This window comes from Borostomias antarcticus, assembly GCF_949987555.1.
Source record: "Borostomias antarcticus genome assembly, chromosome: 23".
Taxonomy (NCBI): Eukaryota; Metazoa; Chordata; class Actinopteri; order Stomiiformes; family Stomiidae; genus Borostomias; species Borostomias antarcticus.
In genome coordinates, this window is record NC_140256.1 from 14,546,652 (window position 1) to 14,562,162 (window position 15,511).

The 15,511-nt window shown below is 44.5% G+C and overlaps 1 protein-coding gene across 1 annotated transcript; it reads left to right on the forward strand.

The window, feature by feature from the left end:
• Positions 1 to 7,444: 7,444 nt before the first annotated feature.
• LOC311324556 (perforin-1-like) lies at positions 7,445 to 11,404 on the forward strand. The gene is made up of 2 exons (XM_084457028.1): positions 7,445 to 7,458; positions 10,609 to 11,404. Exon 2 carries the CDS (start codon positions 10,641 to 10,643, stop codon positions 11,028 to 11,030), a length of 390 nt encoding a protein of 129 aa, XP_084313154.1. The 5' UTR covers positions 7,445 to 7,458; positions 10,609 to 10,640; the 3' UTR covers positions 11,031 to 11,404.
• Positions 11,405 to 15,511: the final 4,107 nt, after the last annotated feature.

Genomic DNA, 15,511 nt, shown 5'->3' on the forward strand with positions numbered 1-15,511 from the left:
TTTCCCCCTCTTGAAGACGACGGTGGCTCCGCTGGAAGTGGCGGCTTTCACAGAAAAAATGTCCTGTGGGTAGTATGGAATGTAGAGCGCCTGCCTCAGTGTTGTGGTGAGATGTCTGCCTCTGCTGTCGATTAGGCAGACCTCAGCATCGCCTCGACGCTCTGCCACTCCCTTGGACCTCGTGCCGTCTGCCAGCTCCACGCAGTGGGTCTCGGCCTGGAACTCATCATCAAACCTCTTGAATCTTGCAAGGTCTGTGACGATATGCGAGGTTGCCCCGCAGTCGACCATCAGGCCCCTCACGTCGACTCCACACCCTGGCTCGATCTCTGCTGCCCGGAATGCATACTCGTTGTAATCTGTCCCCCCGGAAACCTTGCGCACGCCGTCTCCACGCTGCTTGCGTCTGCAGGTCGTGTCCCGGTGTGTGCTGCTCTTGCAGTGCCCACACCACAGCTTGCGCCGGCAGGTTCTGGCTAGGTGTCCTTTCAGGCCGCATCTGAAGCACACCACGTCTGCTGCGGGCTTCTCAGCTCCCCGGTCACTTGCACTGGCGGGGCTCGCTCTCTGCTGTGTCCGCGCCTTCATCACGTTGTCTTCAGTTTTTGGTGCACGCATCTTCTCTGTGTCCTCGTAGCTTCGTAGCTTCGTTTTAAACTCAGCAAAAGGCATTGTCTCATCACGTTGTGTGACATGGATGGCAAATGGTTTGAAGGACTCGGGCAGGCCCTTAAGAACCATGGCTACCAATAGTCCGTCACTCAATGTCTCTCCCGCATTTCTTAACGCGGTGATGGCGGTCTCGGCACGTATCACGTACTCTGTCACGCTTTCACTGTTAAGCTTTTGTAGTGAAGTCAATTCTGTATACAGGCTAATGATGCGTGGCTTCCCTTTACCTGCATAATAGTCTCTTAGGATCGTTAGTGCTCGCCGCCCGTCGTCAGCTGCCTCTCGCATTACAAGCGATAAACTTTTGTCGTCCAGGAACTGTATTAGCTCCGCATATGCTTCGGCATACTTTAAATCGTCTTCCACCAGCTCGCCTGCATCCTCAGAGTCTGGCTCGAATAAAATGGTGTCCCTAAGCCCTTGCAGACGGAGGTGGCCCAAACATTTAGTCTCCCATAGCTCGTAGTTCTTTTCGTCTCCGTCGAACACGAGACGGGACCAACGGCTTGTATCATATCTTCGGCTTGTATCTGTGGCTCTGCCACTACTCATGGTGCTAATCTCAGCTCACTGAAAACACCTGGTGGACCTCTAATTGTTTGTCCTTGGGTTACTCTGGGCCCATAACCTGTTAGCAGTATAGGCTACAGCACTGCATCTGAACCCAACAATAAAACAAGCACCGAACTGACGGAGGAACTAAATACGAAAATAGAGTAGGACTCGAGGGAGACTTGTCACTGCTCACCTCACTCACAGCTGACCAGGTTCAGTCAACTGTGGTGAGTGAGACCTTTATTGACCACGCCCAGAAACACACAGTGGCTGTCGTTAGTCAATCAGTGCATCAATCAGTGCATCAATTAGAAAAAACTAAAGCAATCAATCAACAGAACATTAAGTTTGCCCATCATAAATAACACAACCAAAACGAATAAACATTAATAATTTGAGGGCACATCTCAACACTTTTTATCTCAATGAGTTTTATCTGGTTAAATAAAGGCCAAATAAATAAATAAAAGTAACATCTGTCTTTAAACCACCACCTGTAGACTTTGTTTTCCCAGCCAATCCCCACAGTACACAGCAAACCACAGATCATCATTGGTGACTTCAATAGCCAACCAACCAACAACCAACTGAGTTGTATCCATGACCCCAAGCTACCACACTCATTCGTCAGTGCTCGCTGGAAACGTGGTTACAACCCAGATCTCACCATGGTCACAAGCAACATCGCTGGACTGTGTAAAAAGACTGTGCTAGACCCCATTACATCAAGCCAGCACCGTCCCATTGGAATCCTATTCAATGCAGCTGTAGTCCCAACCATCATGCCTTTTAGAAGGCGTTTCAACTACAAGAAAGCAGACCGGAAAAGTTTACCAACGAGCTGGAAGAGAAGATCAAACATATAAGACCAGTAAGCAAGAACTACGATCTATTTGCTAACCTGGTGCTGAAAACTGCTCAGAAACATATCCCACAAGGCTGTAGAGTTGAATATGTACCTGGGCTTTCAAAGGAATGCGCAGGACTCTATGACAACTATGTCAGCATGTTTGAAGCAGACCCCTTCTCAGACGAAACAACTGCCCAAGGCGAGAAGGTGATGGAAAGCATTGCCCAAGAGCGAAGTAAGACCTGGAATGCTCTTATTGAGTCCATGGACATGTCTTAAAACAGCAAGAAAGCATGGGCACTTATTCACAAGCTACGTGGTATCCTAAAGCAGCCCCTCAGCACCCAAAAGTCATTGCCAACCAAGTTGCAAACCAATTGCTAGAAAATGGTAAGAGTGGAAAGAGAGGTAAGAAGACCAAGCTAAACCAGAAGAAATACACAGAGGACCCTGCTTTTACAAGACCATTCACTATGGAAGAGCTGGAAGCAGGAATATCTACCCTCAAACCAGGAAGGGCGATTGGACTGGAAAACATCGCAACTGAACAGATTAAGCACTTCGGTCACAAGGCAAAGATGTGGCTTCTACAGCTGAGTGCCTAACCACACACAAGCTCCCTAACATCTGGAAGAAAGCCCACATTATAGCACTACTGAAACCTGGGAAAGATCCATCTGCTCCTAAGAACTTCAGACCAATCTCACTTTTGAGTCACACCTACAAGCTCTTCGAACGAGCAGGTTTCCGCCCCGGCAAGTCAACAACTAGCCAAGTACTCAACCTCACTCAGTACATTGAGGATGGCTATGAGGAAGGGGTGGTAACTGGTGTGGTGTTTGTTGACCTTTCAGCTGCTTATGACACAGTCAACCACAGACGTCTCCTTAGTAAGATCCTGGAGATAACAAGAGACACCTGTCTGACAGAGCTGTTTGAAAGCATGCTTGAAAACAGGCAGTTTTTTGTTGAGCTAGGAGGAAAGAGAAGCAGATGGGAAGACTAAAACAATGAGCAAGCTGTTTACAATGAAACCCCATTGCACCCCTTTGCTGACTCTTCTACCCTGACCATGTGTATATGCAGTACACGGCTAAGACAGCAAGCTAAACACACTCCAAACACACTGGGAATGAGTATGTTTCAATGAGATAATGCAAATGGTCGAATTATATTACAAATTGACATAAACGTATGCTGTTTGACTGCCAAATGAGATAAAATACATTAAATAAACCACCAAACTACTAAGGTACAATAGGTAGTATAATAGTAATAATTAGCAACGATATCTCTGCAAGATACAGGTAGCTACTGTATGACTGGGCTAGCAACAGCTAGCTTACTTGCACTTACTTGCACTTAAACTAACATTTGTTTTGCTAGCATAAACAATTGGGTAATAAAACGAATGGAGTTTACATGTTTATCAAAATAATTGAAGTAGACAGTAATTGCAGTAGACAGAGACATAATTTGACCTAGCCTACGCATGCACCAAATATAGCTGGCACTGGATAGCCGCTATACTGGGGCCAGAATAATCACTTTCACACCGTCATAGAAATTGTAGTTTCACCACCTCACCACCTCCCTCAACCTTTCACATAGCTGTGCTAATCTAATGACAGGATGACCTCCAGGAGGTCAACACACCTTGATGTTGTCTGCTCCAGAATAACCATCCTTTGTCCCATTGTTCCTGCAAGAATTACCGCCTTTTCTCATGTCACGTGTCTGTATTCTCGATCACTGTTGATGATGTCCGCCATTTAATATGACGTGTACAGATGGGTTAGCCAATCACATCCATGGAAGCGTCATACCTATGTATTGCTTGAATATAGGGCAGGACAAGCCTACTTCACTTCTGCTGGATACCACTTACGTGCGTTGTCCTGAAGTCCTTGCGCTCGTATGTTTTCTCAATAAACCAGACTTGACCTCTTTGAGCGAACCTTGGCAAATCCTTTTACTTTCGATGAGATTTAAATCCATTACAACACTAGGGAACAGCCTGTACCATCTGGCAGGGGGACTACCAATCAGCCAATCAGACTACCAATCAGCCTTTTGGCTGCAATTGTAGTGCATTTACGTTTTTGTTTTAAAATGTTCATCAATGTACACTGTCCCTACTTGAGCAAATAGAATGAATTGAATTGAATTGAATTAATGACACTGTCTTTCCATTGATTCTATGAACATTTGTCGCACACAGACGGGTAAAAAATTCTCCTCATATCCAGGCTTATTTTTCAGTTTTCTTGCTCAAAATGACATGCACACAATGAAAATAGACTATATCCACAACCACAAGGGACATTATAATAATCTGGGTATTAACTAGCTAACGCTAACACCAGCTTTTAGAGCGAATATCAGCTTGGAAACATGAGATAGTAGCTCTAATCATCTATGAATCATTATTCCAATGTATGATCAGTACCTGCCAGGTTAGATGCTAGTAATGTGAGCCAGTGCAACTTTGGAGAGGTTTTAGTACAGGTCTGTCCAGGCAGACCACCAAATTATGCCATTTGAAGACCTTCTGGCACCACCATCAATCCCATTTGATCTCATGTACCACACTGTAAAACTAATGATATTTCACTGACATATCACTATAGATATAAATTCCATCCAAATTGTGAAATAAAGCAATATATCAATTCACTGGCTTTTGGGACTGATGCTGAAGTGCAGCTCCAAATTCTAGGGATTGTAGCATTGTCACTCGCTTTGGTAGCATCGTTTGTTGCTGGTTGGCAGCTCTCTGGTGGCACCACAAGAGGGCAGTAGTCCCTCTATCCAAATCTAACGTTATGACGTTATCACTCGCCTAGACAAAACTAACACTGTTAGAGAAAGCAACAAACACGAGTAAGCCGTGTATTTATTGTTGATGTTATATTTTTTCAGCCCGAGAAAGTAACCATGTAGATTTCCAATACGTTTACTGTAATACATTCTAGAATTATTACATTTTGGCAGTGTTTATATTTTAACCGGCACATCTTAACGGCACTGTTTTAGCAAGCCAGGAAACTGACCATTGAATGTGTTGTAAATAATCAAGCTGCTAGCCAATAAAATATACAATCCGAGTGAGTATGACACAATGCAGACGAGACGAGACTGTAGACGAAAATTCAGCTTTTATTCAAGAATGGACACAATTATATGTTCATTCTTCCCATGGCCCGTAAAAGGCCATGGATTCTTAAAAGAGGCAATATGAAGCATTGAGCAAGCAGCTTGAGCAAACAAATCAAATCCGAGCTGAAGATGAACACTGGAAGAGTCTGACGCTAGCGTTTTGAACTACACCAATTGTTTTAAATGGCCGATCACGCACCAAAAGCGTTTTGAGGCGAGTCAAACTACCTTGACGCTTCTACTGCGAACTTGTTTACATTTTGGAGTGTCAAATGGGGACAAATCAATCTAAATTAAATCAGCTCACTATCAAAGCTGACGCCTGCAGTGCGCCATAGGAGCGTCAAATGAGGCGAGTCAAATGAAGCGTGTCAATTGACTCTTCCAGTGCGTTTGGGGCTTAAGGATTCTGTCATTCGATGAAGGGAATGGAATAGCCTACTCAACTTCACATACTCAACTTCACTGAGTATGTAGCCTATCACACAGTAACGTTTCAGCAAGCACAATTATTTGATAGGAATAGCCTACACAAGGAATCTGTGAAAAAAAAAAAAAAAAAGCATTTGAATTTGAGGACACAAATAAGTAGCTTCAATTCGATTTATACCCCTTTGCTTCAGGAAATATTCTATATCTGGACCTCTTTGCATTTTAAATGCATACCCATGCCCTAGTGTTGGGGCCATGATTCTTTTCCCAACTCCCTAGACAGAGCTAGCAAAGCAGACTGGTATGGGAAGAGGCAAATTCTAGATTTGCATCCCATCATGGCACATCCCATCCTCGCATTTCAAATTGCAATGAATGTAGCTACTTGAGGCTACGACTGACAGTGACATTATCACTCACCTAGACCAAACAAATTCAACTCACAATTAATGCACTGCAACTAAGGTTACCATGCTTCCTGTAACGTTAGCTGCATCAAAATAGCTAATGCTACAGGAATTATCATTGTAACGTTAGCTGACTGCTTTATGTTATACTGTAGAAGCTGCTGCTAGTTGTGAGCTCATGAGCTAACTGGCTATCACAGACTTATTTTTGTTGGATTAACAAACAGGGGTAGGAAGAGCTGTCTGGACATCTGCAACCAACATTCCTGTAGCTGAGGTTTTATTTTAAAAACATGGGTAGGAAGAGCAGGCTGGACATCTGTAACTAATGTTACGATGAATACGATGATTCCTAATGTATGCTGTTTTGCTGCTAATGCAAGTTTAAGTTCACCTTCATTTATTCCTGAGAAAAAAAAGTTGAAAAAACAGGAGCAAAATAGCTAACGTTACAGGAATTATCAGTGTAATGTTAGCTAACTGCTTAAGCCACCGACAGCTACGGTTAATGTTATGGAAGCTGCTGCTGTGAGCTTGTGAGCTAATTGGCTATTACGGTCTCATTGTGCTGGATTAGCATTGGAAATATTGGAACTGATGTGTCCAGGTGACAAGACCTATCTTAATTTAGCAGATGTTAGATTTCATGTCATCTCAGTCACAGCTATTTCAATGGCATGGCTAGCTGGTTCCATCCTACTAACCAGTCCTGACGAGAAACAAGTTGGCATCAGCCCAAAAGCCAGGCTGGAGTCTGGTATAGTTAGTGTTGTAGCTCAGGTTTTCTCGTTCATTTGGTGTATTGGATGTACAGTACCGATTTGATACAGGCAAGCCTGTATGTGCCCGAGTGTGTTTAATGCAGTATCAGTCTGATGAGCATGTCCCGGGTTTGAAGTTTTCCATAATGTTTAAAAGTCACACTACTACTACTACTACTACTACTACTACTACTACTACACCATTGCAGTTTTACGCAAACTGTAATCATATAAATAACTGTACACACACACGCACAATACATTGCGTTTGTGGAATAAAGCAAGAATTTGACTTCTCACTGGTTAAAGACCGAGCTTGGCCACTTGACAATCATTGCCTAATGTTGTGCCCTTGATCAAGGTAACGTACTTTACCCCAAGTTGCATTGTGCTAAATGACTATATTGTAATTGTAATCTATACAATTAACACATCAAACCAATTAATGCAAGTTATTATAACCTTACACAATGTAACACTTTTTTTGCCCTTTTAGTCTTTGATTGAAATGATAATCTGGGAACAACCAGTTGTGTGGGTATTGGGGGCAGGGACAACTTTGAGCTTAAAAGAGGGGACAGGAGAAGACTGTATGAGAATAACTTAAGTGCACAGAGGACAGGTAAGTAAAGCTCCTACAGAGCTCTTCATCTGTTTTCACTCTTACTGCCTATGCCCATTCACTGTTGCTTTCTTTTCACTCTCAATGTGTGCATCCCTGTCTACAGATACTTTGTCTGTCGCCTGGCTATCTGTAGTCTACATTACACAGACATTTACTTGACGGTTACAGTAGGAGAGATTTAATGAACACAATTCTGGTGTTGCTGTGACTAGGGTATCTGTCAGAGGGCAACATTACAGATGACTCAGAAATATGTTATGGTTAGTAAAGGACGTATTAATGGCTGGTAATGGTATTGTTTTATGCAACATTACGACATTCAGTAGTATAGCTGCAATATCGTGAATGCAGGCTACTGTATAACTGTATACACTGAATACCACTGTTCTGATGTGAGAAAATAGATTTACCTTTGTTTTTGTTTCTGGAAACATGTCCAAATACAAACACTGAGCTTATCACTGAGTTGAGGCTGAGTCCCTCAAACACCTGTTTCAAGACAGCATTTTCTCACACAGCAATGTACAGTATCTCATTATGTAATCGGGACAAATTGTGCAGAGTGGTACAGAAGACCAGATGGGTATTCCAGGAAGCGCTTTTCACTAATTCTAGCAACTCTTTTCAAGACTGCACTTGGTTGAGGTGCCAACTTGAAAAATAAAATTATACTATTACAGTACTATTAAAAACTAGGGCTGCGAGCAGCAGTGAGTGGGCCCTCGTACCCCACGCATTTCGGGGTGCAGCACGGTTAAAAGGTGTGCTATTTCGGTGTCCAGTACTGAGAGAAACTTCCTTTCACCAGTAGGTGGCGCAGTAAGCGTGACTCAATACCGATGCATAGATGTGTTCAGGGCGGTACCTTGATGAAGCGTGAGAAATGTTGTGTAAATCGGACAATGTATGTAGGAGTTATGATGACTTCCTGCTTGACCTGTAGGCAGTGCTATAAGTATGACTCAATACTGACATACAGATGTGTTCAGGACGTGACCTTCATCAAGCGTGAGCAATTTGGGGTAAATCGGATAATGTATGTAGGAGTAATGAGGACTTCCTGTAAGCAGTAGGTGGCGCTATAAGTATGACTCAATGCTGACGCACAGATGTGTTCAGGATGCGACCTACCTCAACCCTGAGCAATTTGGAGTAAATCGGATAACATATGTAGGAGTTATGAGGACTTCCTGTTTCATCAGTAGGTGGCGCTGTAGGTATGATGCAATACTGACTTACAGATGTGTTCAAGATGCGACCTTCATCAAGCATGAGCAATTTGGAGTAAATCAGATAACGTATGTAGGAGTAATGAGTACTTCTTGTTTCAACAGTAGTTGGCGCTGTAAGTGTGACTCAATACCCACACATAGATGTGTTCAGAATGCGACCTTCATGAAGCGTCAGCAATTTGGTGCAAATCGGATAATGTATGTAGGAGTTTTGAGGACTTCCTCTTTAACCAATAGGTGGCGCTATAAGTATGATGAGTCACACTTACAGCGCCACCTACTGGTGAAACAGGAAGTACTCATAACTCCTACAGTACATACGTTATCTGATTTACTCCAAATTGCTCATGCTTGAAGAAGGTCGCATCTTGAACACATCTGTAAGTCAGTATTGCGTCATACCTACAGCGCCACCTACTGGTGAAACAGGAAGTCCTCATAACTCCTACATACATTATCCGATTTACACCAAATTGCTCACGCTTGATGAAGCTCGCATCCTGAACACATCTGTGCATCAGCATTGAGTCATACTTATAGCGCCACCTACTGCTTACAGGAAGTCCTCATAACTCCTACATACATTATCCAATTTACCCCAAATTACTCACGCTTGATGAAGGTCGCGTCCTGAACACATCTGTAGGTCAGTATTGAATCGTACTTATAGCACTGCCTACAGGTCAAGCATGAAGTCATCATAACTCCTACATACATTGTCCGATTTACACAACATTTCTAAGGCTTCATCAAGGTACCGTCCTGAACACACATCTATGCGTCGGTATTGAGTCACGCTTAGAGCACCATCTACTGGTGACAGGAAGTTTCTCTCAGTACTGGCTCACTGCTGCTCGCAGGCCTAGTAATCCTTACAATTTCAATAGGGCCTTGCACCGCCAGTGCTCGGGCCCTAATTATACTATACTCTAAACTATACTACTAATACATATTATTTTGTTTAGAAAACAAACATTTGGTGTCCTGGGTGTATGTGAATGTATATGGCTGGACCATATGGGGGATCCGCCCTGTAAATCAGATCCACTCCCAAGTCTACTCAGCCCCAGGGTACCATGGGCAGAATATATGTACCAAGGATGAAGGTTATGGGATTATTTGTTTTTGAGTTATGGTGAAAACATACTGTACATACCCACGCATCCAAGTAATTAACCAGATTATTGGTTTCAGGCTTTTCCGGTTCTAACTGATTTCAACAGCTGATTTCTGTTTTCAGCTATCACGTTAATGCAAGTCTGGTTAATGTCAATGTCACTGTGCGCATCAAAGGTCCTTTCAAAAGGGCCGTGATATCGAACTCTGAATACTTGATCCAAATGCCAATTATGGAGCGAGAAAGAGCCATTGGAGGCATACTGTTTAAGAAAAGAAAATACTTCCTATGCATCAAAGATGTCAGCAGGGGCATGGCAAAAAGCCTCACTCGTACTTAAATTAAACCTTATTAGGACATTTGCAGATACAATGGAATACCCCTTCAATCTCATTGGCTGCAGATGTTTGTGAATGGATGAACATGCTGGATCAGTATCACCATACAGGGGAGGTGTATGTGTACCAAAAGTACATCTGTAGAAAAAGGTTTACATTACGTCAATCCCCACATTCCCTTTTGCACATTTTTGTGTTACAGTATGTTCTAGAGTTATCAATTCTGTAATTTGTACATCAATGTCTACAGTATCTCCCTGTGAATGTGGTTTGTGTGTTTTCTGCTTCCTTGCCCCTCACCTTCCCATTGCCATTTGAGCCCTTTTTTATTGATGAATATATGAAATTGTGCCAGATTTCCAGCTTCATTCAATGAGGACTTAATTAGCACTTTTTTCAAGCTCAATGAACACTGATGTTGTCCCTTTTTTCTTTCTCTCTTTCCCTCCCTGTCTCCCAGGTCTTCCCTCCTCGAGCCCATCACTGCCAGCCATGTCTCCTTCCTCTCTCGCCCTCTTCCTGAGCCTCCTGTGCACCCTGGCCTCGGTCCATGCCGAGCTCAGAGTATTCAACCTGCGCGCCACTAACCTGCGCTCCAACCTCCTGGGCACCACTGATGGCTACGTCAAGGTGTTCTGCGGCCCGGCGGACCTTGGCAAGACGGAGGTGCGTAGAGACAGCCTGCACCCCTGGTGGTCGACGGAGTTCCACTACTTCGAGGCGGAGCAGAACCACGTGCTGAGGCTGGAGGTGTTAGACAGCGACGTGCTCTTCGACGATCAACTGGGATTCTGCGAGACGCAAATCAAGATGGGGACCCATCACAACGAGTGTACCCTGAAGAAGAGAGGCACCCTCTACTACAGCTATACTCTTCAGTAGACGGGATTATCTGGTCTGATCAGCAGTGATACTCACAGTATGTTTCAGAGATATCCCCATAGTCATCTCACTCTTTGTTTGAGATACCCCCATGATACTCTCTCAATCTACTCTCTCAATCTCACTTTAGCCACCGCTATGATTGTTTCACTTGAGATTCACTGTTGTCATCCTGTCCTCTCCCCGATTACTACTGTAGATTACCTCCACTAAACATCAAGTACAGAGTACAAATGTATCTCTATTACAGTACCTCAGTGAACAGGATTCATATGTATACTGTTCATCTGTACACCTGCGCCCCATTTCAGCTCTTGTCTTATTGTCCTCTCTCGCCCTGTCAATCTGAAACCAATAAATAAAGGTTTTTTGCTTCCCTGCACATCAGCGGACTGTCCTGTCTTGTCATCTTTTGATAAAACGCTCATTATTACTGTCAATGTTTTTGTGTGTGTGTTAAACTCAAGGTAAATAGAGGTCCATCTGGTGCTAGGATTGTCTACAGGAGAAATTAGAAGATTCATAATTCAAAATTCAACGTCTATTTGTCACATACATGTTATTGCTGGGTTCCTAAGTGTGCTTCATAAGTAAAGTAAAATTATACTCAGGTGGTGAAGTAAGTGGTGCAGGTTTGTGAGCAATCTCTGCTGGTGTGCAACTGTATGGCTACTCCTGATTGGTCTAAAACACATGCTACAAACGAATACACACAGGGATGGTTGAACGGAAACCTGCACTACTTAAAAAAGTAAAGTAAGGTAAAAGTAAAGTAAAAATACAAATTATATAGTCTTATTGCCACTCTTGCTCTGACATACAGTAAATAAAGATTTTTGCTTCCCTGCACAAAAGTCTCAGCGGACTGTCCTCTTGTCATTTCTTGATCAAATGTTCATCATCTCTGTGCTTCTCAATGTAGTAGTATAGTATTTTTTCTTTAGTCATCATCACACACAATACAATAAGTATGAACAATCTAGATGGTATAAACAAAGGTAGTGTCTAAGAAGTGGTGGTTGAACACCAGGCGAGCAGCAGCTGTCTGGACAAGTTCCAATGGTTTAATGGCTGGCGCCGGGGGCCCCGCCAAGAAAGGAGTTGCAGTAGTCCAGGAGGGAGATGACCAGGGCCTGGGTGAGCACTTGCGCCGTCTCATCAGTGAGGAAAGGGTGAATCCTCCAGATGTTGAAGCGGAAGGAACAGCAGCTCAGTCTTGTCCAGATTGAGCTTGCGGTGGTGTGTCGCCTTCAACTCCAAGATGTCAGCCCAGCACGCAACTACTCGTGCCTCCACTTGTGTGTCAGAAGGGGAAATAACTGGTTTGGTTGGGTGTCATCGACATAGCAGTGATAGGAGAAGCCAGTGAGCGAATGACAGAACCCAGAGATGTAATGTAGAGGGAAAAAAGGAGAGGACTCAGAACAGACCCTTGTGGAACCCCTGTAGTTCGACTATGTGGTTTCCGACATCGACCCCCTCCATGTCACCTGCTAGGAGTGGCCCGTCAGGTAGGATGCAAACGGAATGAGCAGAGCCAGTGATGCCCTTCTCCTCAAGGGTGGAGAACAGGATCTGGTGGTCTACCAAATCAAATGCTGCTGGCAGGTCTAGGGGTATCAGGACGGAAGAGAGAGAGTTCGCTCTCGCAGCGTGGAGTGACTGTCACTGGAAGGAGGGCGGTCTCCGGGGACGTGCACAGATAGACACGAGGTGGTGCTAGAGCACCTGCCCTTTGCCCTCTGGACAAGGCAAGTGCCCTTTTGAAAGTTACTTTTTTTTTTCTTTAACAGTGTAGGCCTACTGTATGTGGCCCATGGTGACATTGATCGATTCTCGATTAAAAGCGTGTAATAATAATGCCCCAAAATGCGTTGTAATTTTGCCAGCCCCCCCCCCGCACACACACACGTGCCCGTGGCACACACCATGCCCCTCCCCTCTTCCTTTGTCAACGGTAAATGCGAAAAGCGGACACAAACGGAGGCGCGCTACTCCTCCCCTGCCCTTTCCCCATCCAGAGTGCCCGAGTGATGACAGCTAACCAGCCAGGGGCCTCATTTATCAAAGAGCGTGTAAATTCAGGTGTAAAAGAGGGCGTACGACGAAAACGAGAAAAGGGAGGACTGCCGCGTACGACGAGAATATTTACACGCTTTTCGGATCTATCAAACATGGCGTACACGCTGCTGCGCCGATTCCTCAATGAAAAATCCGACGGTGTCGTAGAAGACAGCGGACGAGCACGCGCCTCGTGTTCCGCCCTTGCCACGCCCAAATCCAACCATATATGGTCAAAACTATGACAGCGCACAGTGTGGATACCCGGAAGGAACCGACATAATATAGCGTGGAGCAAAGGCAAGACAATTACGTTTATGGAAAAACGCGGAAAGAAGATAAACTTTTCGGAGATGGAGGTGCATGTGCTTGTTGGTGAGGTCCACGCGAGGAAAACAAATCATCTTTGGAAGGTAAGCTATTTGTACTAGCCTACATTTGTCTGATTGCTCCTACAGTTTAGGTAGCCTACTGTACGTTTCGTGCATCCTGTATTTGGCGTAGGCTACACGGACATGCTGTATTATGTGGCTGTGAGGAAAGCAAACATTCATTGTGGTAGGCTATGATTGATTTAGGACCAAAAACAGGGAACGATAACACAGATGACCACTTCATAATGTTAGACCACATTAAACATTTTCCCCTCTGGGAAATTAAGACTCTCATCTAAATCACCCGGTAAATCACAGCATTTATTTGACTGCCAACAGAAAAACATATCAAATGAATATGGCTGCACAATGAAATGTTTAATGCATAATAAAGTGTACAGACAAACTCAAAGAAAATAACTGAAATTGTTTCTCCAGACTCTGACGTGGGGTGGGACTCAGAGGAGGGGGAGTCAGCAGTGGTCCTTGACCTGACGGTCGTGCCCCCGCCGGTTGCAGCCTCCACCTCCAGCGCCACGACCTCCAGTGCCTCCACCTCCAGCGCGCCGGCCTCCACCTCCAGTGCCATCTCCAGCGCCTCCGTCTCCACCGCCCACGTCTCCACCTCTGGCTGCCAGCGTCCCTGCCTCAAGGGTCCCTGAGGGCTGGGCTTCCTCTCAGACACTGTGCTGGAGGCTCATGACCCTAGAGGCCCAGAGGGACTCGGCAGAAGGGATTGGGGCAGTTGTGGGGCAGTTGTGCTGCAGTTGGTGGAGGTCACCACACTACACCACCAGAGCCAACAGGACATCCTCACTGCACTTCATTCCCTCACACATGCTGTCACGGACCTCACACTGTCACTCACTACCACACTCACGGACCTCACACATTCACTCACAAACGCACTCACACCTCACAGTCACCCACCAACAGACAATAAATGGTAAAAATGTGAACCTTACTTGTTTGTGTCTTCATAGCTGGCGCATGACCTCAGTGCGGGCCCTTTGGCCCCGCTGGTAACCCTCATGGCGGGGAGGGGGCTGAGGGCTTGGGTCCTCATTTTGTGGTGGGGTCTTGACTGGTTCTCATTCTTATCAGATTTGAATATATATCTTGGCAAACATAACAGAATGATGTACAAGGAGGGGACAGATACCTAGTGAAAGTACTATTGGTTGCTAGTAAAAAGACAATAATGAGGGCTTGGTATAAGGTGGAACCCCCAACCAAGGAGCAGTGGTGGGTGTTGTGATTTATGAGATTTATTTATGCATTGAGGATGCAGGAAGGAAAGTTTGAAGGGAGATGGGAAAAATGGATGGATTATAGAAGGAAGTGTGATACCACTAATATTAAAATTGTAATATTTGAGTAAGAGAAAAAAGCTGCATGGATGGAAGTACCCATAAGCTGTTATTGTAAGTTTTTATGTTTTATTGTATTTTCGTTGTATGGATGGAAAATGCTAATAAAGATTAAAGTAAAAAAGAACAAAGAATATGTATCTTGGCTATGCACACACCAACAAGCCAGCCATCACGCGCAGCGCCTGCCTCCAGTCTAGCCCCTACCCTGCTATGCGCCAGGATGAATGAGTCATGCGTGGAGCCAGGCCACCGTGCCACTACACTTGTGATGAGCATGTCACATATGATTTGGGTATTTCTAGTGTGCACATTTTAGCGATTCACATAGACGTATTCATTCACTGATGGTGCCCTTATGTGGGTGCAGTCGCCATCGCCGTCAACTCTTTGGAGTTCTATCTCGGCCAGTAGGCCGAGTAGCGCCGGATTCATTTAGGCTCGCATTACGCACAGGAGGACTGTCATTTATATGCTTACCAAACAGCAAACAGGTCCACATGATCACATATTAATGAAAATCTAATTGGTCAATTATTGCCGTTTGATTGAGTGCCTGCATTAGGTGTGCGCATAGGTTAAGTTTGGGGAACAAATCCATATCGGACCATTAATGAGCCGGTTAGAGAACACGATCTTGCATTGCGATATATGTTTGTGCTGAATTGGGCTATTA